Consider the following 18470-nt stretch of genomic DNA (forward strand, 5'->3'; position numbering starts at 1 on the left):
TAAGAGGAGGTTAGATGAACACCTTGCTGGGGTCGTTTGACCCCAGTACTCTTTCCTGCCATGGCAGGGGGTCGGACTAGATGATCTGTTCAGGGCCCTTCTGACCCTAGAAACTATGAAACTATAAGATAGTAATACCTTTTGTTTTCCTACTTAATCTTTCTTCAGCTGAGATTTCATTTTTGATAGTAAAAAGGTATTAAAATCACCTGTTCCAGGGAAAAGCTGGAGGAATCAGCTGGGCTTTAACATACAACTTTAACGCACAGTTAGGCGGGGCGGGATATATTGGCGTGCTGGTTTAGGGTCTGGTCCTGCAGAGCCCCATAATGGAGGGAAGGGGGTTTACAGCCTCCGTCTTTTAAATGTGAGGGTTTTCTTATCTGATAGGGGAACCCTGATGCATTCATAATTGCTGTCAGGTTTTCAGATTTACTGTCAACTTAGTATAATAGGTATGAGCATAGTAGGCCTATAGAAAAGTGTAGGATTGTGGCATGTCAGATATGTTGTTTCTAACATTGTACTTTTTGGGTCACCATATCCTGCTGCTCCTGCTGAGAGAGAAGTTATTCTGGAATCTTTTGGGAACAGCTGGATAGGTGGTACCACACAGCAGCCTGGCTGAATAATGCCCAAAACACCTTTTTTCCCACAGGTTATCAGTGAGCTGAATGGAAAAAACATAGAAGATGTCATTGCTCAGGGTAAGAGAAATCTTGCTGTATTTGAACCAAGTGACTGTCTTTGCTTGTTCAGTTGTTAATGTAAAGACTTGCTAGAGTAGAGGATTGCAGCCAGCATTGTTTTCATTAAAATTGCTCTAGGGGCTGTCAGCAGAGATCTGAGATAGGGTAGTTGTGTGAATAAAATGTGATCGGTCCATTCTAATTCCCATTAGGTCAGAGCCAGTACCTGCTGGGTTTCGCTTGTGGACCAAATTAACTGGGAGACTCTTTAAATATGAGTTTACTGCTCGTGTGCTCATAATAAGAGTTTTCTGGACATGCTGTATGGAGAGAGTTAGCAAGATTTTTAGCATTCTGAGCTTACACCATTTTTGCTTTACCCAACTACTTTCGTATTTTTGAATGGGAAAGGTAACTGAGCGTGCATTTAAGTGGATGTAACGGTTCTCATCCCCCAAGGAGGGGCACCAAAACACTACTCATTATGTTCATACAGGAACATGGCACCAGCTCCTACCACATGTCTTTGCCTATGTTCCTCCAGCATCCAAGCTTGTAAGGCTTCTGTTTTTTGTGTGGGAGACCCACAATTAGTAAATACAATGAAGGAGTGCAAAGTGTAAAATCGATCTTATTTTTTCAATGCAAAAAAACAGAATACAAGTCTATGAAGCTGCAAATATATTGAAAGATCCACTTACTGAGCATGTAGCTGACATGCATCCATTTCCTATGTGTTCTGCTGAATACTTGAAGCAGCTTGGATTCCTTCAATGACTTAGTTTCTCAGTCTTGCAAATACTTAAGCGGATGAATTAAAACTGCATTTGCCTAAGTGTTGTCAGGACCAAGCCACAATCATGATTAGTAAGTAGAGTAGTTGCTAGATATTTCTGTGGGTAATGTGCAAAGACATAAGAGGGCTATTTTGCATGTGTTTCCAACATGTTTTATATGATTGTCGGTCATCTCCTGATGAACCAGTTAATTTGAGAAATAAATTATTTTCCAGAACTTTTCTGACAGCTTATAAAACACGTTTGTTTACTTTGCCATTTAGAGGAGGCTCAATACCAAGGATTTGTTTAGAAATTAATTCTTAGAAATGAAATACAAGGAAACCCACTATGTAAGGGAGTCTTGGTACTCATCAGGGAAATACCAGAGAGCTGGCTAACTTTTTCAAGGCCAGAGGCATTAATCATAAGCAAGTTCACTAATCTCAAAGGTCCCACAGAAATTCTTGCTGCGTTGGAGGAGGCTGGTCATTATTAATAGAGTCCTCCTTGCCACAGTTAAAATGCTATTTGATCTGGTGCTAAAAGTGAGATTTAATCCTTAATAAGCACTGCTGCATTTCTGCAAAGATCCAAGGCTTTAGTAAATCTTGGATACAAAGTTGAGTTAGTCCATGTTGCATGGTCTGAATACAAAACAGTAGCTTTGCAAACATGGTAGATAATCTATAAATTAGAAAGGACTAAGTAGGAATCACATTGGAACTGTTCTGTAAGCCCAGCTTATTTTTCTTTATTTGGTAATGATGTGTGTCAGAACTTGAGGGTTTTGTAGACAGTTACAAATTCTGCCAAAATCTGTTGCTAACATGGGGTTGGTCTTCTCCAGCAAGCTGCCTGGTACTTCAATATTGAACTCTGCCGTTTCTGTACAATGTGCTCCATATAAATGCAAGGAACTCTAGGTTGCAGGACATTCAAGTCTTAGAAATGCTTTCTTTTTTGTCTTTTAGTCTGATCTATAATCGGGTACCTCTGCATTTTTATATTTTTGTAGTTAGCCATATGTTGTCTGTGTCTCGTGATGTGCAGGTAGTAGCTACCAAGCCAATATCTGGTGTGTCAGAATACTTGTAGGGTTGGGTGTCCAATGAGTGCTGATATAATACTTTTCTCTGTCTATTACAGGTAACGGCAAGCTCGCCAGCATGCCAGCTGGTGGAGCTGTAGCAGTCGCAGCTGGTGCAGGGTCAGCTGCTCCAGCTGGAGGCGCTGCTTCTGCTGCTGGTGAGTATGTGTGCAGTGTACTGAAACAAGATGGGGGAGGTATTCATTTGTCATAGAGGAGCCCCATCGTATACATTAAAACCTTAATGCTTTAACTCCTGTTCTGTAAACCTGGGACGTTTACTCTTCAGCTGTAACTTGGCATCGTGTCATATGATTGAAATGGATAGTGCAGGTACAGCCAAACCAGTCTGCTATCCCTGGAAGGCACAGTGACTTTGTATCTGTCATTTTGCCATCCTTAAATACAGTCATTTCCTTTTATCTCTGACTGGGGCAGAGTGTGTGTTTCAGATTCATCAATTTGAAGGACTTCCCAGGGTAAAAAAACACAAAAAATACTGCAGCCCTCAACTGTTAAACACCATCTCTTTAATCAGGATACTTAGAAGATTCCAAAACAGGATAGAAACACTGTATCAAGTGGTCTTGGATCTGTCTGCTGTGTGTTAATTTTTTGCCTCCTTTTACTGATACTGAAATCCAGACAGTTCTGGCAATATATTGGGAGAATTAAAAATAGGTACCTGTTCTTTGTACCTTTAATCTGACTCAAACTAATGCAATCTAAACATAAAAAAATTCAGTTTGTTTGTAGTCTAGTACAGTTTAATACCAATTATGACCTTGAGGAAATATCTGTAGCTATATTTTGGCAGTTTAACAGTAGAGATTTATGTCTTCCAAAGTCTTCAGCACTTCAGAGGAAATGACCATATACAGGAGGTCTTTCGTTACTTCTTAGTGGCTGGTTTGTTTCTTATCTTGGTTCATAGTAATTGTATCCTTATCAGTCACATCTTTTCTTAGTTTGAGGCAGGAGCCAATTTAGATCTTGGATATATTCAGACTTTATTGAAATACAATGGCAATTATGCACATGTATCTAAAAGATACATTTTGTCTTCAGTGCTTAAACTTAGCTTTTAAAAGGAATTACATGAGTGCTGTGCCAGAGGTATGGAGACTGAAAACAAGAAGGAATAGTTTGTGTTAATCTGAAGGTGATACTTAGATCTTATTTGGGGATCTGCATTGTCCAAAATGTGTGGTAAAAATTACCAAAGAAAAGTAGATACTGATTGCTTAAATTTATGTCTACAGCTGAGGAGAAGAAAGAAGAGACGAAGGAAGAATCTGAGGAGTCTGACGATGACATGGGATTTGGCCTGTTTGACTAAATTTTTTGTTATTGAAAATTATTAAAAACCATTTCTTTTAAAAGCATTTCAAGTTTTTTGTTAACCAATTTGCTGCCACTGGAGTTTTTCCCATGTGTCTCTTTGGCTGGCTATGGGCTCTTAACCAGCCTTTGTAGGCTTTGCGTTCAAGGGAAACCAATGGGACTTGTCTAAGCTCACTTGGGCATTTTTGAAAATCTGAAGCCGAGGCACCTAAATGTGGGCTTGGATATAGTTTTTGTCTATAGCTACAGTGTTTGGGTAGGGCTTATAGGCATAATTTCTACCTAATCATAACTTAAACTCACTCCCCCTCTGAAAGGAGTTCTAACTATGTAAATATTAGTTTAGCCATAAACACTAATTACTTTAGAATCTGCCAAGTCATTACTAAACATGTTGTGGAGAGAATGCCATTTTTTTGTAAATTAGTATTGCTTCAGAATAATTTTCTTTGCCAAGCTCTAGAAATAGCATCAATAAAATGTCAGTAGGCTATAATTTGCTTCCAGCTTGTAGTTGGATACGTCGTACAATAAATAAAAATTACAGTATGACTCATTTAGATCCCACTTTCCAAGGGCTTTTTATTCAAAGGCCATTGAAGTCACGAGGAAGCTTCCTCCTTTCATAAGTCAGGAGCTTACTAGAAAACAGTTTTTTCCTGTGGAAAATAGAAGTATCCAGAAGAAAAGACTACCCACCACCCCGCCTTTTTTTTTTCCCCCTTTGTATGCCAAGAAATGCATCTGTGATGGAGCCTGGGCAGAGCCTTGGGCTCATGCTCAGGATCACACTAAACTGGCTACACTGATTAATTTCTAGGCTTTTGTGTGGCTGAGGGAGATTAAAAGGGTGGGGCATCCTTCTCGGCACTCCCATATTTGCTATCAAGACAGCATGGACACATGCTTTACTTTCTCTACTTACCTGCTATCCCTAATTGGAGCCTGTGATAGAATTAGATTAGTGAGCTTTTCCTGGTGTGTCCTTGTGAGGTTCATTTTATTGAGGGTGTATTAGTTGATGAGAACAGAAATGGGGTATAAAATATTTGGGACTTTCAGGCCTTAAATGTTGGGCGGGTGTTGCTGTTTACTTGGATGCCAGAATAATGAGCCAATACAGAGCATTCTGCTGGCTGCTTCCTTAAATGAGTTGGACTTCGAGTGCGGTTAAGATTTGGCTGTATGCTGTGAGATGAGAGGTGGTCCTGCAGATCAGGGGTTCTCAACCTTTTTAGACTCAACATTTTCGCAGGGGTCCCAGCCTCATTTTTCACTCATTTTTTGACTGGAAAAACAGAGTCATTTTTGTAAAGAACTCCACAGCAGGTCAGAATGGTTTCAACACTGGATTCCTATTTGAAATCTCTGGATTTATCATGTGAATCATGTTTTCCCACCTAACAGTGCTTAACATTGCATGGCATCCTGCGGCACCCTTGTTGGGAATTGCTGCTCTAGAGAAATAGGTCCAAGGTCATTTAGAGCTGCATAGGTCAAAATCACCATAAAATTTTCCTATGGAACTAGTAAACAAGACTAAATTCTTCAATCAACATTTCAGCAGGGCACACCCCTTGCCTTCAAAACTTGAAAAGCATGCAAATAGAAGGGGAAAGACTTAATGTATTCCTTTCTGCCTGTGTTCTTGTCTAACAAATTCCATAAGACTCACTTTTCCAACAGACAGGGCTGTCCCCAGGATGCAGCAAATGGGGGCAACCACCCCAGGCCCCGCACTTTGACATCTGAGGGCTGTGGCAGATGTGCTGCTTAACGTCTGCCCCGCAGAACAGCCTGGCTACTGGGCACCTCAGCTTGTGGGGGGGCCCTGCTGCAAGGGAGTCCCTGACCCAGCCTGGCTTGCCCTGCGTGGCCTTCACCTCTGCTGCCCTGTGTTGCAGGCAGCCCCCTCGGGCACAGCAGCAGCACCCTCAGCACCAGAGCCGGGGCTGCCACCTCCATCCCACTCTGCAGCCCTTGCTCCCTGGCTCTTAAGATGCCCCACACCCTCCTAGGGTTGGCCCTGCTAACATACCAGAAAGCATTGCATAACTGTTTCTTCAACTTGTAAGGCACACATATGAGATCACTGCCTACCAGTTATGCTCGGTGTGCTTGATTGTCATGGCATTTGGGAAGTTAACTCAGGCATGCAGTGTTATTACAGTTTTGTGTATCATTGCTATGTGTACAAGTTGTGTGACTCACATGTTGTGCTTATGCTATAGCAACAAAACCCCTGACTAGTGTGGATGCAGTTAACCCAGTGCTTCTCAACTTGTTGGGCTCAAGCCACCCCTCAGAAAACGCCAGTTCTTAGCATTTACTTTTTTCTCGACTACAGAAAAATACTAGAGCAATTCTGTTGTAAAGAGCTCAGAAAACCCACCACAGGTCGGAATGTTTTTGACATTGGAAATTCCTTTTTGAAATCTCTGGGCATGTCCAAACAAGTGTGCACATACGTTTCCCCATGGAAAAATAGCAGTGGCACATAGCTGTACTGCTTGTCCCTGAGTGCTTGAGTACTCTGGTGCACAGCAAATTGCCCTGGGTGTGATAGGGGAAGCTGGGCCGGCACCTGAGCTGGCCCCAGCAACCTTACCTGGGGGCCTCCTAGAGCTGCAGTGGCAGCGATCTGGATGCGCAGAGCCTGGCTGACAGCCAGGCTCCAGTTTTGGGATGCATATGCTGCAGCCATGTGCACTGCCCTTCTTTTTTGGCTTTTTTTTTTACATACTGGGATTTCCTGGTATATTTGGCTCCACGCTGCAAATATGAAGTGTGGAGAAGCTTTTGACATGCAACGTGTGTTTTGTGGCACCTCAAAAGCCTTTGAGGCACTGCAAAGCACATGTTCCTGCCCATCTGGATGTGCACCCCTGGGTTTATCTTGTCAATCGTATGTAAGCGTATGGGAGTAGGTTGGGAGTGGCTAAAGCCAGTCAATAGGGTATGTCTTAAATCTTGTTCTTTCCAGAGGCTCAGCTGCATATCTCAGTCTGGGTTTCATAGTCCAGAACCCTCTGTTACAGTGCAAATGCCTAAATCATGTTTTTTCCGAAGAGAGAACTGGCTCCCTCTCTGCTTTTAAAGCAATAGCTATAGTAATGCCATCTTTTATACAGTAGGTCAGTGGTTTGAGCCCTTACCTGGTTGGTTGGAAACCTGGGTGTCTTTGCCTGAGAGGACTCACACTCCCATCTTCTACCTCCCATGACAATGCCACAGGGTGGGTGGGAGGTATGTGTGATATCTCTACTTTGTCTCTCCAGCTAAGGCTGTGCTATTTTTGCAGCAAAAAATCCAAGATGCATTTGACCAGAAAGAAAGCCCATGTGAACAGGACACTTATTTAGGTGATCTGAGTTTTTGAAGCCTAGCATAGGCCATTACAACAGAGTACAATATAGCCTAGTGGTTTGGCCACTTCTGGTAGTTATGGACTTTTCTCTGCCCCAGCTGGGTCAAGACTACGCAGGCTGCAGTGCCACCATTACCACTGAATGAATGTGGCCTTGACTACTGTGTTCTGAGCTCAGTCCTGTAATGTAGGAGTATGCTAGACTGGCTTGCTGAACCACATGCTTCAGGGCACTTAGGAACATGCAGTTTGAGAATCCCAGGCAGACTCAGGAGCAGTGGTCATCTACTGTCTTTCAAGAGTGATCTCAGATGAAAAAGGAAGGATTGCCCAGTGAGTAGGATGTTAGTCTGAGACATGGGAGACCCACAGTCACTCCCTGCTCCAGTGCAGACTTCCTGTCTGACTTTTGGGTCTTGGAGCTCTGTTCCTCTGTTTTCCATGGGTAAATTATGTGATTTCCTCTTCTTCCTCATAAGACTGTTCTGAGGATAAGCACTGTGAGAGATGTTCAGATGTTAGCAGCCATATTTGTACCCAAGATAAACCCTTTCTCACTAACTGTGAGGAATATGAATCCTGAGTGCCAGTCATTGGATGAACCCCTCCTAACCTCTCTAGTACCTCTGAAATTGCAAGTTATGCAGACAGATCATAGATTTTCCCTCTCCACAGCAAGTAACTTGGACCAAACCCTGGTAGGTGATGTCCTACTTTGACCAAACCCTGGTAGGTGATGGCCTGTTTTCTACATCAGAAGGCACTTATACTGACAGATTAGGCAATTCATATTAATTGAACAAATTCTCAGTGGGTACATCTAAATTGAGACATTTACTGCGGAAATGCCTAATTAGTTCCACAGCAAACATCTCGCTGTCTACATGTGCGGCCCTACTAGGCCACAGGAAACTAATTAACTCTGCAACAGGTTAGTAATTGTAAATACAAGTATTATCTTGCTGTGGAGTTTTTTTTTGTGCATAGTAATGCAGGTATAGGTACTGACCCAGCTGGCTGGGGCCCAAGTGTACTTCAGCGTGTGGGTTAGCCCTGCCCTGAAGCACCTTTGTGCCCCAGCCAGCCCTGGTGCCAAGGTCTGAATTACGGGGGAGCTTGGAGGGGCTGAGTTCCCCCCTGCCCCCCCCAACCCACAAGAGACAAAAGCCCCCCAGTAAGATTTGAAATTCATAACCAGGGAGAGGGGGGAACTTAGGTGGACTTATTAATCAATGAACTGCTCTAACTTCATGTCAAGCCCCCACAAGACTCAAAGTATAATGTGTAGCCTGCCCTCAGCATATTAAGATGGGTTGGAGCAGCCCCACACAGGCAGACTGACTCCCCTGGGCCCCCTGCCAGCCAGGGTTGCTCCAACCCAGTTCAATATGCTGTGGTCCCAGGTGCCCATGTAAATGTGGTGCCTATGAGAAATCAACTCCAGCGCAATATGCACCAGAGTCTATTGATGTGCATTAATATGCATGTGTTAGATGTGCCCAGTGTTAATGAAAGAAATAGAGCCAGAGAATTGGAAGGGACTTCAAGAGTTATTTGGTCCAAGCCCCTGCATGACTGCAGGAATAAATAAACAAATCCTCACCTGAAACTAAATTCTCAGTGTGAGACCTTAAGATGATTGTGGCAGAGGCAACTTATTCTTCCTTTGCTTCCCTCATAGGTGAGGCATGAAACTCCAAGCAGTCATGTAGGAATAGTTGGGGTGTATCTCGGCACATGCTGGCAGGAGTATTGCTAACTTGAGCTACGACACTAAAAGAGACAGAATTTAAGTGCGTTTCCCCCTCCTTGTGTAGAAAAAGGAGGAATTAGCACAACAGAGAACTGAATATCCTCAATGCAAAATAATAAGCCATAGCTTGATTTCATAATGTGCTGTCTTTCTGTATTTACTATTTTTGGGATGATTGCCCATGAGTAAGATTCTGCTAATCTCATCAGTCAGCATGACGGAGCAGTTAAAGTTTACCTGCAAAAAGTCTCTTAAGCAGATGGACCATAACCTAGTGTCTTGCAGGAGTGTGAGGCATATTACAGTGTGATGATTTCCGATCTTCATCCAGCTTGGGTGTGTGAAGAAATCATCCGCTCACTTTCTCAGTCCCTGGGTCTGAGACCTCACATCCCCCCTTATGGTGCAGAGACCCTTTGTCTCAAGTTCCTGCCCAAGTACCTGCTGAAGCAGTTTGGTGTCACGGGTCCTTCTACCTGGTGATGCTGACGACTTTTAAAAGGCTTGGTCTGCATCCAATAGTGCCTGTTTCTGGTTGGGACTTAGTGATGAGGTCAGAAAACTGATAAAAAGGGTCACTTCCTCTTGGGAGGGGTAGACATTTTTTGGGATGCTGAAACAAGCAAAAGTCTTCCATAGCTCCATCAGTCTCTGGATGAACATATGAGTAACTTAGCTGAAATTTAGCTAGTAATTTAGAATTAAATTAACTGAACGCATATCAAAAGGGCCAACAAGCCCACTCTGCTTTGCTCAAGCAGGTTTTCTTTCAAGTTTCCATTGTTTTGTATTCCTTCCTCACTCTCACCCTCTTTGACCAGTAAAGCTATCTGTTATAGCAAGCCTTGCTATAAAGGCTTATGAGTGTGAGATTAGCCTTTATAGCCCCTTTGCTCTGCTGGCTAAGGTGGGCGCAGCTTTTTACTGTCCTCCCATAGAGGAGGCTACCTGTGAATGCTTCAGGCTAAAAGAAGCACCCCAAAATACCACGGTGGGCTAAGCAACCCCAAGGTCTACAGGGTCCATATACCCCAGGAGGCACAGAGCCCTAACAGAACTAAGGCCCTGGTGGTGGTAGTGTTTACCCCAGGCTTGCGGGTATGCTCTAGGGAGGGTGTTGGCCAAATGTGGGCACCGCAGAAGAGGCAACTGAAGTGTGGTTTTTGGTTGGGCAATGAGGTGGGTGGAACAGTGCAGGAGTGCCCCCTCATGACCCACCACAGGGTGTATTACAAAAGCAGCTGGTTCAACTGAAGAGGCATGCAAACACCTTCTAGGTTTGATTCAAATTCCATTGAAATCAAGGTAGAAGTGAGCTACAGAGTCAGGCTAGAAAAGTGACCTTTAGCACAATAATGAGAAGCAATTTATCTATCTTCAGATCACTTGCTACTGTCTTGTGTTTTCTGGAGTCTATGGCAGAGGTGACAAACATTTGGTTCATGGGCTGAATTTGGCCCTCAGAGTGTCTATATCTGGGCTACCAGAGAGTACCAGGAGTTGGGCCTTTTTGTCCCTGTTGGGCATGGCCATCAGCAATGGTGCTGAAACAAGCAGTAAACTTTTGACACCGTCACCCCTGCCAGACCTTGTGCTCCTTCTGCTGGGACCTGCACCACCCCACTTCTGTGGGACCCCACACCATTGTGATGGTGGCCATTATGGCAGCCCTCATGCCCCAAGTTGGATCCAGCCTGCAAGGAGCCCCACAGTCCAGATGTGGCCCACGGCCCCAGGTGAGTTTGACTTCCCTACATAAGAGAAAACATCATGTCCTTTTCTAGAACAGCTTGTATGTACTAAATACTGTAAAAAGCAGAGTAGTGGCACTCTTAAAACTTACTTGCTCAAACTTTGGTATGCTACAACCTCCTTTCTGCACAAGTTACTCTTAAAGTTAAAATCCTTTTGTGTCTTCTGCCCAACTTCAGACTAATAGTTAACTACCTCTGTCTAACAGCTATGATGGTAGAGTTTCCAACATAGCCACAAGGTAGTGACCTACCTTAAATAATCAGCAAGTCCTTTGCTGTTCAGGGGTGGAGGGATGTACTAGGGGACATTAAATGAAACTATTGGGAAGCAGATGTAAAACCAACAGAAGGCAGTTCTTTATCACACAGCAGGCACATCTACACATGCTATTAACATGCAACAATAAACTCTGGTGCATATAGTGCCAGAATTTATTGCTCCTGGGCATATTGTTTGAACATGTGCCCGGGACCACAGCCTGTTAAGCTGGGTCAGAGCAGTCGCAGTTGGCAGAGGCCCCAGGGGATCAGCCTACCAGCCTGAGTTTGCTTTGACCCAGCTCAACATGATGCAGAAGGGCTGGTTGGGGCAAGAGGATACTCCAGTGCAGGGCTAGCCAGCAGGCAGCCCCTGCACTGAAGCACCCTCATGCTGTAGCCAGCTACATCAGCATCTACACGTACACTGCTGCACTCTGCAGCAGGATAGTAATTGTATTTGCAAGTACCACCCTGCTGCTGATTTTATTATTTTTCTGTGGTCTAATAGGGCCACACACATAGATATAAGACATTTACTATGGAGCTAATTAGTTTACTGTGCAGTATATGTCTCGTGTAGATGCACCTAGTATGCATCTGACTTGGGGAACTTGTTTCCACAAGAAGTGGAGGCTGGTTGTTGAACTCACCTAAGGGATTGGAAAAATTCATTGGAGGGGAGGTCCATCAGTAGGTATTGAACATGGTAGCAGCTTCTGAATCAGAATTCCCCAAACCTCTGAATGCTGAAAGTGGTGGTGAGAGAGGAGCAAGTGGTGGAAAATTCACTTTTCCCCTCAATATGCACACTCTGCCACTGTGTGAGACCAGATATTGGGCAAGATGCTTCAATGGTCGGACCTAGTAAATGCAGTTCATGTGAAGCCGAACTGTTACTTCACTTCTGTAGGTACTTTTCTGGTCTGATTAGTTTTTTTCTTGCTAGAAACTCCTCCTTTTCAGCTGCTACAATAACTTTCAATGGGAAGGCCACAAAATCAGTGGTGTATTGCAAATATTGTATTCTTCCAGAGAATCACAGGATGGTAAGCCTAGGAGGAGCCCTTAAGAGGTCATCTAGTGCTAGTCCCCTGCCTTGTTCTGAGGCAGGATGACATCTACCTAGACCATCTCTGGTGGAGCTTTGTCCAACATGTTCTGAAAAACCTTCAGTGGAGGAAATTTCATGGCAATCTTGGGAAATAAAACGAAACCAAACCTTTCGCCTGGAGGTTATGTTAGGACCAGATTATAATTATGATAAAGCAGTTTGCATGAAAGAGTGACTTACTAACAGGGATGCCTGGGACATAGGCAGGCTTTTGTCTCTGGGATATTGATTGTACTTCCTCTCAGGGAACAGTGAGTCACTACTTGGGGCAGAGAGGGTGTCCTGTGCCATCTCTTCTACTTGGAAAACAACAAGTACATCTGGGTACTATTGGAAATAGTGATAAAGTGGTGGCTCCCTGGTGGCCTCTAAAAATTCTGCTGGTGACCTTAGTGTAGTTTCTAAGGCCCTAATTTTGTAAACTGCTCTTTATGGGTGGAGCCCATGGAAGTCGGGGTGGGGAGAAACGACAGACACTCTGCATTCATATGAAGGAAACCTACTGCAGCTGACACGTTTACTAGCACTCCCTGAATTAAAAACAAGGATTAGATGAATGGCTCTCTTGCCCTTAGAAGCACCTCTCCAAATTGGGTCTGAAGCATGTCAACAGGGAATTTTTTCTGATGTATGCTGGCTATACGTATTCCAAGGCCAATAATCTGGCATTCCTTAACTGCACTAAATTTAGAATGAATTTGTAAAGGAAAAGAAATACCCACAAATTGATAGTTGTAGAAACAAATATCCCAATACTACTAAAACAAGACTTCATACACCAAAGACTGCATAGGCCTAGGCAAGTGAAGCTAAACTCTTTTTAAAGACTAGAATCCAGTCACAAAGAACAAGGGTGATTTTGGAAGTATTTAAGCCCTTCCAAGGACCAAATGAGCTAAGGGTTTGATCACACTCCATAAAGTCAAGGGAAGTCTTGAATGAGAGCTGGGTTAGTTTCTAGGCAGCTGAAGAAAAACTGTTGTAGTCTGACATTTGAAAGCTGGAAGCAACCAACCTAGTGCCTGCTTTCTTTATGTGCAATAAGGTAAAGCACCTTAATAGAGCACACTCTATGCAACAAAAAGCATCTAAGGAAAACACTGATGGAAAAACATTCTCATTATATGCTCCATGTCCTATGGGCATGAATTAAGCAACTTTTGATGAACACAGAAGCAAGTCAGTAGTGTACATCCTGCTGACATGATGCATTTGACAATTATATACGTTTCTCTGCCCCCTGCTATCTTGCAGAAAAATAAATAAATACCAGTAACAAAACCACTGGCTTTGGGGATCACCACTTGGCAAATAAAATAATGACTGTGTTTATCTCCCAACATTTTCTTATCATACAAATGATCCAGGAAGTGTTTTGCAGGAAACTGCTATTCCCTGGGTTTATTTCAACAGTCTTTGCAACGCTGTGCTGTTGTCATGCAATCACTGAGACCTCAGCTGTGTAACTTTGAAGGCCAAAGGCTAAATGACGTAAATAGCTAAGGGATCTGAACTAGTTGTTGATCAAAAACAGTACAGCCGCTGCATTGTTGTTTTTCAAATACAGTGTGAACCCTGCTGTTTTGCAAAGCGTAGGGAAAGAGGAAGATGAAATGTTAGTCTGAGGGAAAGGCCGGTCTCACGGTCAAAACAATAGCAAGGGGACTGTCAAATTAGCTAAGTTCAAAACCCTGCCCTACCATGAATTCTCTCTGTGATCATGGCTGGGTGGCAGTGGCTTCACTTTTAGTGTCTCAGCTGCTCCTCTGTGAAACATGGACGGTAGTGATTCCTTTAGCCTTTCCAATGTAGGAAAGCCTGTTTTTGGTACTGACTAAAGTATGCATTTAAACTGCAACGGTTATACTGGTGTTACAGGCAAAGATAGGGCAGCGTGGCACCTTAAAGACTGACTCATTTAGAAAGGCATAAGCTTTTGCAGGCAACAGCCTGATTTCTCAGGTGCTATGGTTATGATTCTCAGTCAGGATGCTACAGCACCCTGGGGTGCCTTAAGAACCTTTCAAGGGTGCCACAGCATACCACACAATGTTAGCACTGTTAGGTGTGCAAACATGATTCACGAGATAAACCCAGAGATTTCAAATAGGAATCCATAATATGAAAATTATTCGGACCTATAGTGGTCTTCCTGAGTTCTTTGCAACAGAAAAAAAATGTTCTCTCATTTTTCTGTAGTCAAAAAATGAGAAAAAAGCAAGACCAGGCATTTTCCAAGTGTGCCTCAAGTCTAATAAGGGGTGCTTTGAATTAAAAAAAGGTTAAGAACCACTGTGTTACAGTGTTATAGGGTGAACTAGCCCTTTAAGAGGGCTGAAGCCCAGGCACACCTGTGCCAGATTTAACTTGCCTCAGTAGGTGGAGGAGATGTGGACTGAATTTGGAAGATAAGGGTTATATGACTAAAGCAGGCATACTGGGATGGGGAAATATAAAAGCAGTAATGATGGGTGAAAAGAATTTCTGGGGTTGGGGTTCTCTAGAGAGCTGGAGTGCCTGAGAATAAAAGCAGTGCAGGTTAGTGCTATAGAGGAAGCTAGCTAGTTAAGTTGCCTGAGGTTTCCAGAGCTCACCTCTTGTAAGTGGTGGGTTTAAGCTCCCCAGATGCTGTCCCGCTGTGAGTGGGTGCATTACTGCTGGGGAGGCTATTTATATGGCTGCTCAGCAAGCTGGTATGCTAATTCCTGTGAGGATAAGAGCCTGAATATATTGCCCAAGAGCAAGTTAGAACATCTAACTTGCATGTTTGGAAGAGAAAACAGGTTCATGGGGAAGGGTGGCTGACTCCATCTGTTGACTGCTGGATGGTATTTAGTTTGATACTTGGGGTGTGTTTTCCCCTCTAGAAAGGGAGGGTATATGAGTTACCTGGATGGCCTGGTTACTGCAGCAACCTCATGTTGATGTAGGGGTAAGAAGAAACTAGTCTGGCCTGCACAGGAAGCATGTCTCTTCTCTCTTCTTTTCTCTCTTTTTTAATATCCCAATTTAATTGCATGTAGTGCTCATACTATTGGCTATGATATACAAGTTGAACAGTAAAAAATTTAACTGATAATGGAATAAGCATATGCAGCTGCTAGGTACAGATAGAATAATACTGTTATAATTGGTAAGGGTTGTGAGTTTAGAGAGAGCCTCTGTCTTGTCTTCTTACATTGTGCATTGTTAAGGACTGAGCCTTAACTAAAATGAGGCTATTTATTTATATATGTGTATTAACCAAAAACAACTGTAGTTTCTATTAGTATGTCCCTCTTCTGATATAAAAGTAGCTTCCTGTTTGCAACAGAAAACAGTTTCCTGACTGAGAACCATTAAGTGTGTTCCATTCACATAGAAGCTGTTTGATGCTTAAGAGGCACTGCCTTTCTGGTTTGGCCTCTTCCCTGCTATTGTTTCTATTGCAACTCCCCTTGATGTTCTAACTTGCTCTTATTTGCTCATATGCTTAATATATATAATTAATCTAACGAGCACTGCATCCATTTAGGGGAGAGAGAGATTTCCATTCTTTCTCGGTTGTATTTAATTCTCCTGTTCATGTTCCTCATTGTTACTTTACAGTGTTTCTATGGGTCAAAACTACAATTCATAATGCATGTGTGGGCTAATCTGTGCCATAATCTTGCTGGCAGGACTCATCAGTGCATTCACATTTGTGGCAGGGCTCACTAGTGCATTTACATTTGTAGCTGCTTTGTGGTGGCAGAAGTCCTAATCAAGAGTAACATCACTTCTCCCAGTGAAAGAGATCTTCTATTGCTGCCTGGCAGAAGGTATGTGTGTGTAGCCCCATGGCTTCTGTTAGCTTTGGCAGCACCTTCAGCAGCTGGTTCCTTCCCGGGGTGCACCTCGTACTTTGCCAACACAGCTGTTGCAAGGCACTTGCATGGTTCCAGCAGAAGCCATGCAAAGTACATTGAAGTCATGTACATACTCTGGTGACCTACCTTGTACCAGGTACCATCTGCCACCAGAACTTCTGCCAGAGTGGCCCATTCCCAGCATAGGTGAGACTGGAGATGTCTCTTCTGTGGCTGGGCTGATCTGTTGCTGTCTTAACCAAAGCAGAAGAAAATCTGGACAGGTAGATAAAGGCTGATAAATAGGATCCTTTCCATTGATTTAAATGGGTTTTGTGTCAGGCCCAGAAAGAATTGTCACAGTGAAATTTGTTGGTGTATTAATCCTCTGTTCCCTGTTCCCCTATGAGAATGGAGCACACAGATGTAAGGATCACCCACCCTGCATCATGCAATCTGTTTGTTTCTCTTGGACAAAGTCAAAAACAACAGCCTTAAGTTTTTTGTCACTGCCTTACTCCAGGAAAATTACTTCCATGTAAAGGCGATGTTTTGGAGGCTTCCCTTTGCTACCCCTATGGGTTAGAGATCTCCAGGAAGTGGTTTCCCTGGGGAAGGCTGGCTATAGCTCTAGAGCACAATGCTTGGAGCCTAGTCCTTGTGCCTGGATTCTCTGGCAACAAATATGCTAGTTTCTTATAGAAACAACTAGGGCCTCTGTCTATCAACTCATTGGAGAAAAGCATCAAGACTATGTAATAGCTTGCATGATATAATATCCCTGATACCTCCATGATGGTGATCCTATATTCAGTGGTCCAGGAAAAGGCCTTAATGGTCTTCAGCTGGAAGATTACCAGAGTCTGAGTCATAGGATTAGCTCTTGGCCTCTTTCTCTTGCTGTTGATTCTGTGTGGAGCCTGAAAAGTGGAGAACAGCTCTGAACACTTTTTTGCAAACTGACTTTGCACCCCCACTCCTAGTTCTCAGGTTAGGGCCCTAACCTTGTGGGTTCTGTGCTTCCACAGTTCCTATCGATGCCAATGTCTGCTGTGGACAGTTGAAAGCATGGAGGCAAGGGGTGGACGGGGGGTGGGGGGTGAGCAGTGGTAGTGGCAACTGCTGCTGACTCAATACATAACTCCAATAAACTGAGAAAATTGTCAACATTGGTATAACTGAAGAGAGGGAAGAGTATACTTTCTGATGCATAGCTGGGGTCATAGGTTCTCAGAAACAGCCCCTCCTTTCCCAATGTGACCTTATTTTATAATTTTGTTTAGTTTTATCTTGTTATTTTAATATGGCCAGCATGGTGGACTGGGAACCAAAAGGAGGAGGAAGACAAGCGGCGGGGGGGGGGAGGTAGAGTACTTGGGAGGAGAGATACCCAGATCCAGGATGGGGGGGAGTGGGGAATAGACCTCAGCTGGAGATTGGGATTTAATAAAAATGAAGGGCCTGGGATGAGAACCTGTAAGTGGAGGAGAGAGGAATGAGCAGCTGCAGAAGGAGATGTGACTGGACAGGAGCAGAAGATCTGGAGAAAGATCTGTAACTACTAGAACGTGAGTCTCCAGAACCTGAAAAGGAACCAAGAATTCCCCCAGTCCCACCATTCCTTTGTGGCCACAAAATACCTATGAAACCTACTGACCAAATGTACGTCTCATGCCCAGCTAGTGCTGGTCCATATATAGTATGGACTTGCTGCCAATTACTCCTTAAGATCAAGTGGTAGAGGCCTGTATGGTGGATCTGAAGGTTGACATCCACTTGATTCATCAGCTGGATGGCAGTAGAAAACGCATGATAAAATCCTGTTTTTGCAGGATTTTTGTTTTGCTTTTTTTAAAAACAAAACAAAACAAAACTAGGAAGTTGCACATGAAACATTATTAGATTGCAAATTTAAGCGCTCCGTAGTTGTGAAATGCCAAAATTAAAGTTTCCTGAGCAATCTTAATTTGGTTACCTATTATGTGTGTTTATCTTGATCTTTTACAGGACTCCAGTTCTTGAGCTGAATTAGGGTTGTGTAGCAAAGAAGGCTGTTCTCTCTAGATCCTTTGCCTTATTTCTTGCAGAAGGAGACATTTAAGGAATGCAGGGATTTCAGGAAGAGAAAGGATGGCTTTGTGGTTATAATAGTATTTGGACCTGTTCTCTGCCTCTGTCACAGACATCCTATGTGATGCTGGGAAAGTCACTTAAACTAGACCTCTTATGGTGGTGTGTTCCTTGCTTTCTGCTGGCCCAAACTCAAACTCGGCAGTCCAATTGGTTAGAAGTGCTGAGCACTGGCAGCTGCGATTGAAGTCACTGGGAGATAGGCTTTGAATATGTAAAATATTGGATAGTGCTCAATACTTTCTCAGAGAGGGCACAGGTGCTGGGCACCTGAAATAGCTCGTCTACTTAAAGATAGTATTATTGTGTGTGTGCATCACAAAGTCAAATAATGACATGACAGCTACCCACAATCCTGCTCTTTGTAA

General features: G+C 43.4%; 1 protein-coding gene and 1 long non-coding RNA gene across 2 annotated transcripts in view; one reads left to right on the top strand and one right to left on the bottom strand.

Annotated features, from left to right (window-relative positions):
- Positions 1-3940, top strand: part of RPLP2 (ribosomal protein lateral stalk subunit P2) — a 6762-nt gene extending 2822 nt beyond the window's left edge. Inside the window, exons 3-5 of the mRNA XM_019551594.1 lie at positions 659-707; positions 2615-2713; positions 3818-3940. Coding sequence (XP_019407139.1) covers positions 659-707; positions 2615-2713; positions 3818-3894 — 225 coding nt within the window. The 3' untranslated portion in view covers positions 3895-3940. The remainder of the gene's footprint in view (positions 1-658; positions 708-2614; positions 2714-3817) is intronic.
- LOC109321168 overlaps positions 3915-18470 on the bottom strand; it is a 16622-nt gene continuing 2066 nt past the window's right edge. The window contains exons 2-3 of the long non-coding RNA XR_002103990.1: positions 12005-12009; positions 3915-4000 (exon numbers count right to left, since the gene is read on the bottom strand). This is a non-coding gene — a long non-coding RNA (uncharacterized LOC109321168). The remainder of the gene's footprint in view (positions 4001-12004; positions 12010-18470) is intronic.

The sequence above is a fragment of the Crocodylus porosus genome, unplaced genomic scaffold, assembly GCF_001723895.1.
Source record: "Crocodylus porosus isolate Cpor-Errol unplaced genomic scaffold, CroPor_comp1, whole genome shotgun sequence".
Taxonomy (NCBI): domain Eukaryota; kingdom Metazoa; phylum Chordata; order Crocodylia; family Crocodylidae; genus Crocodylus; species Crocodylus porosus.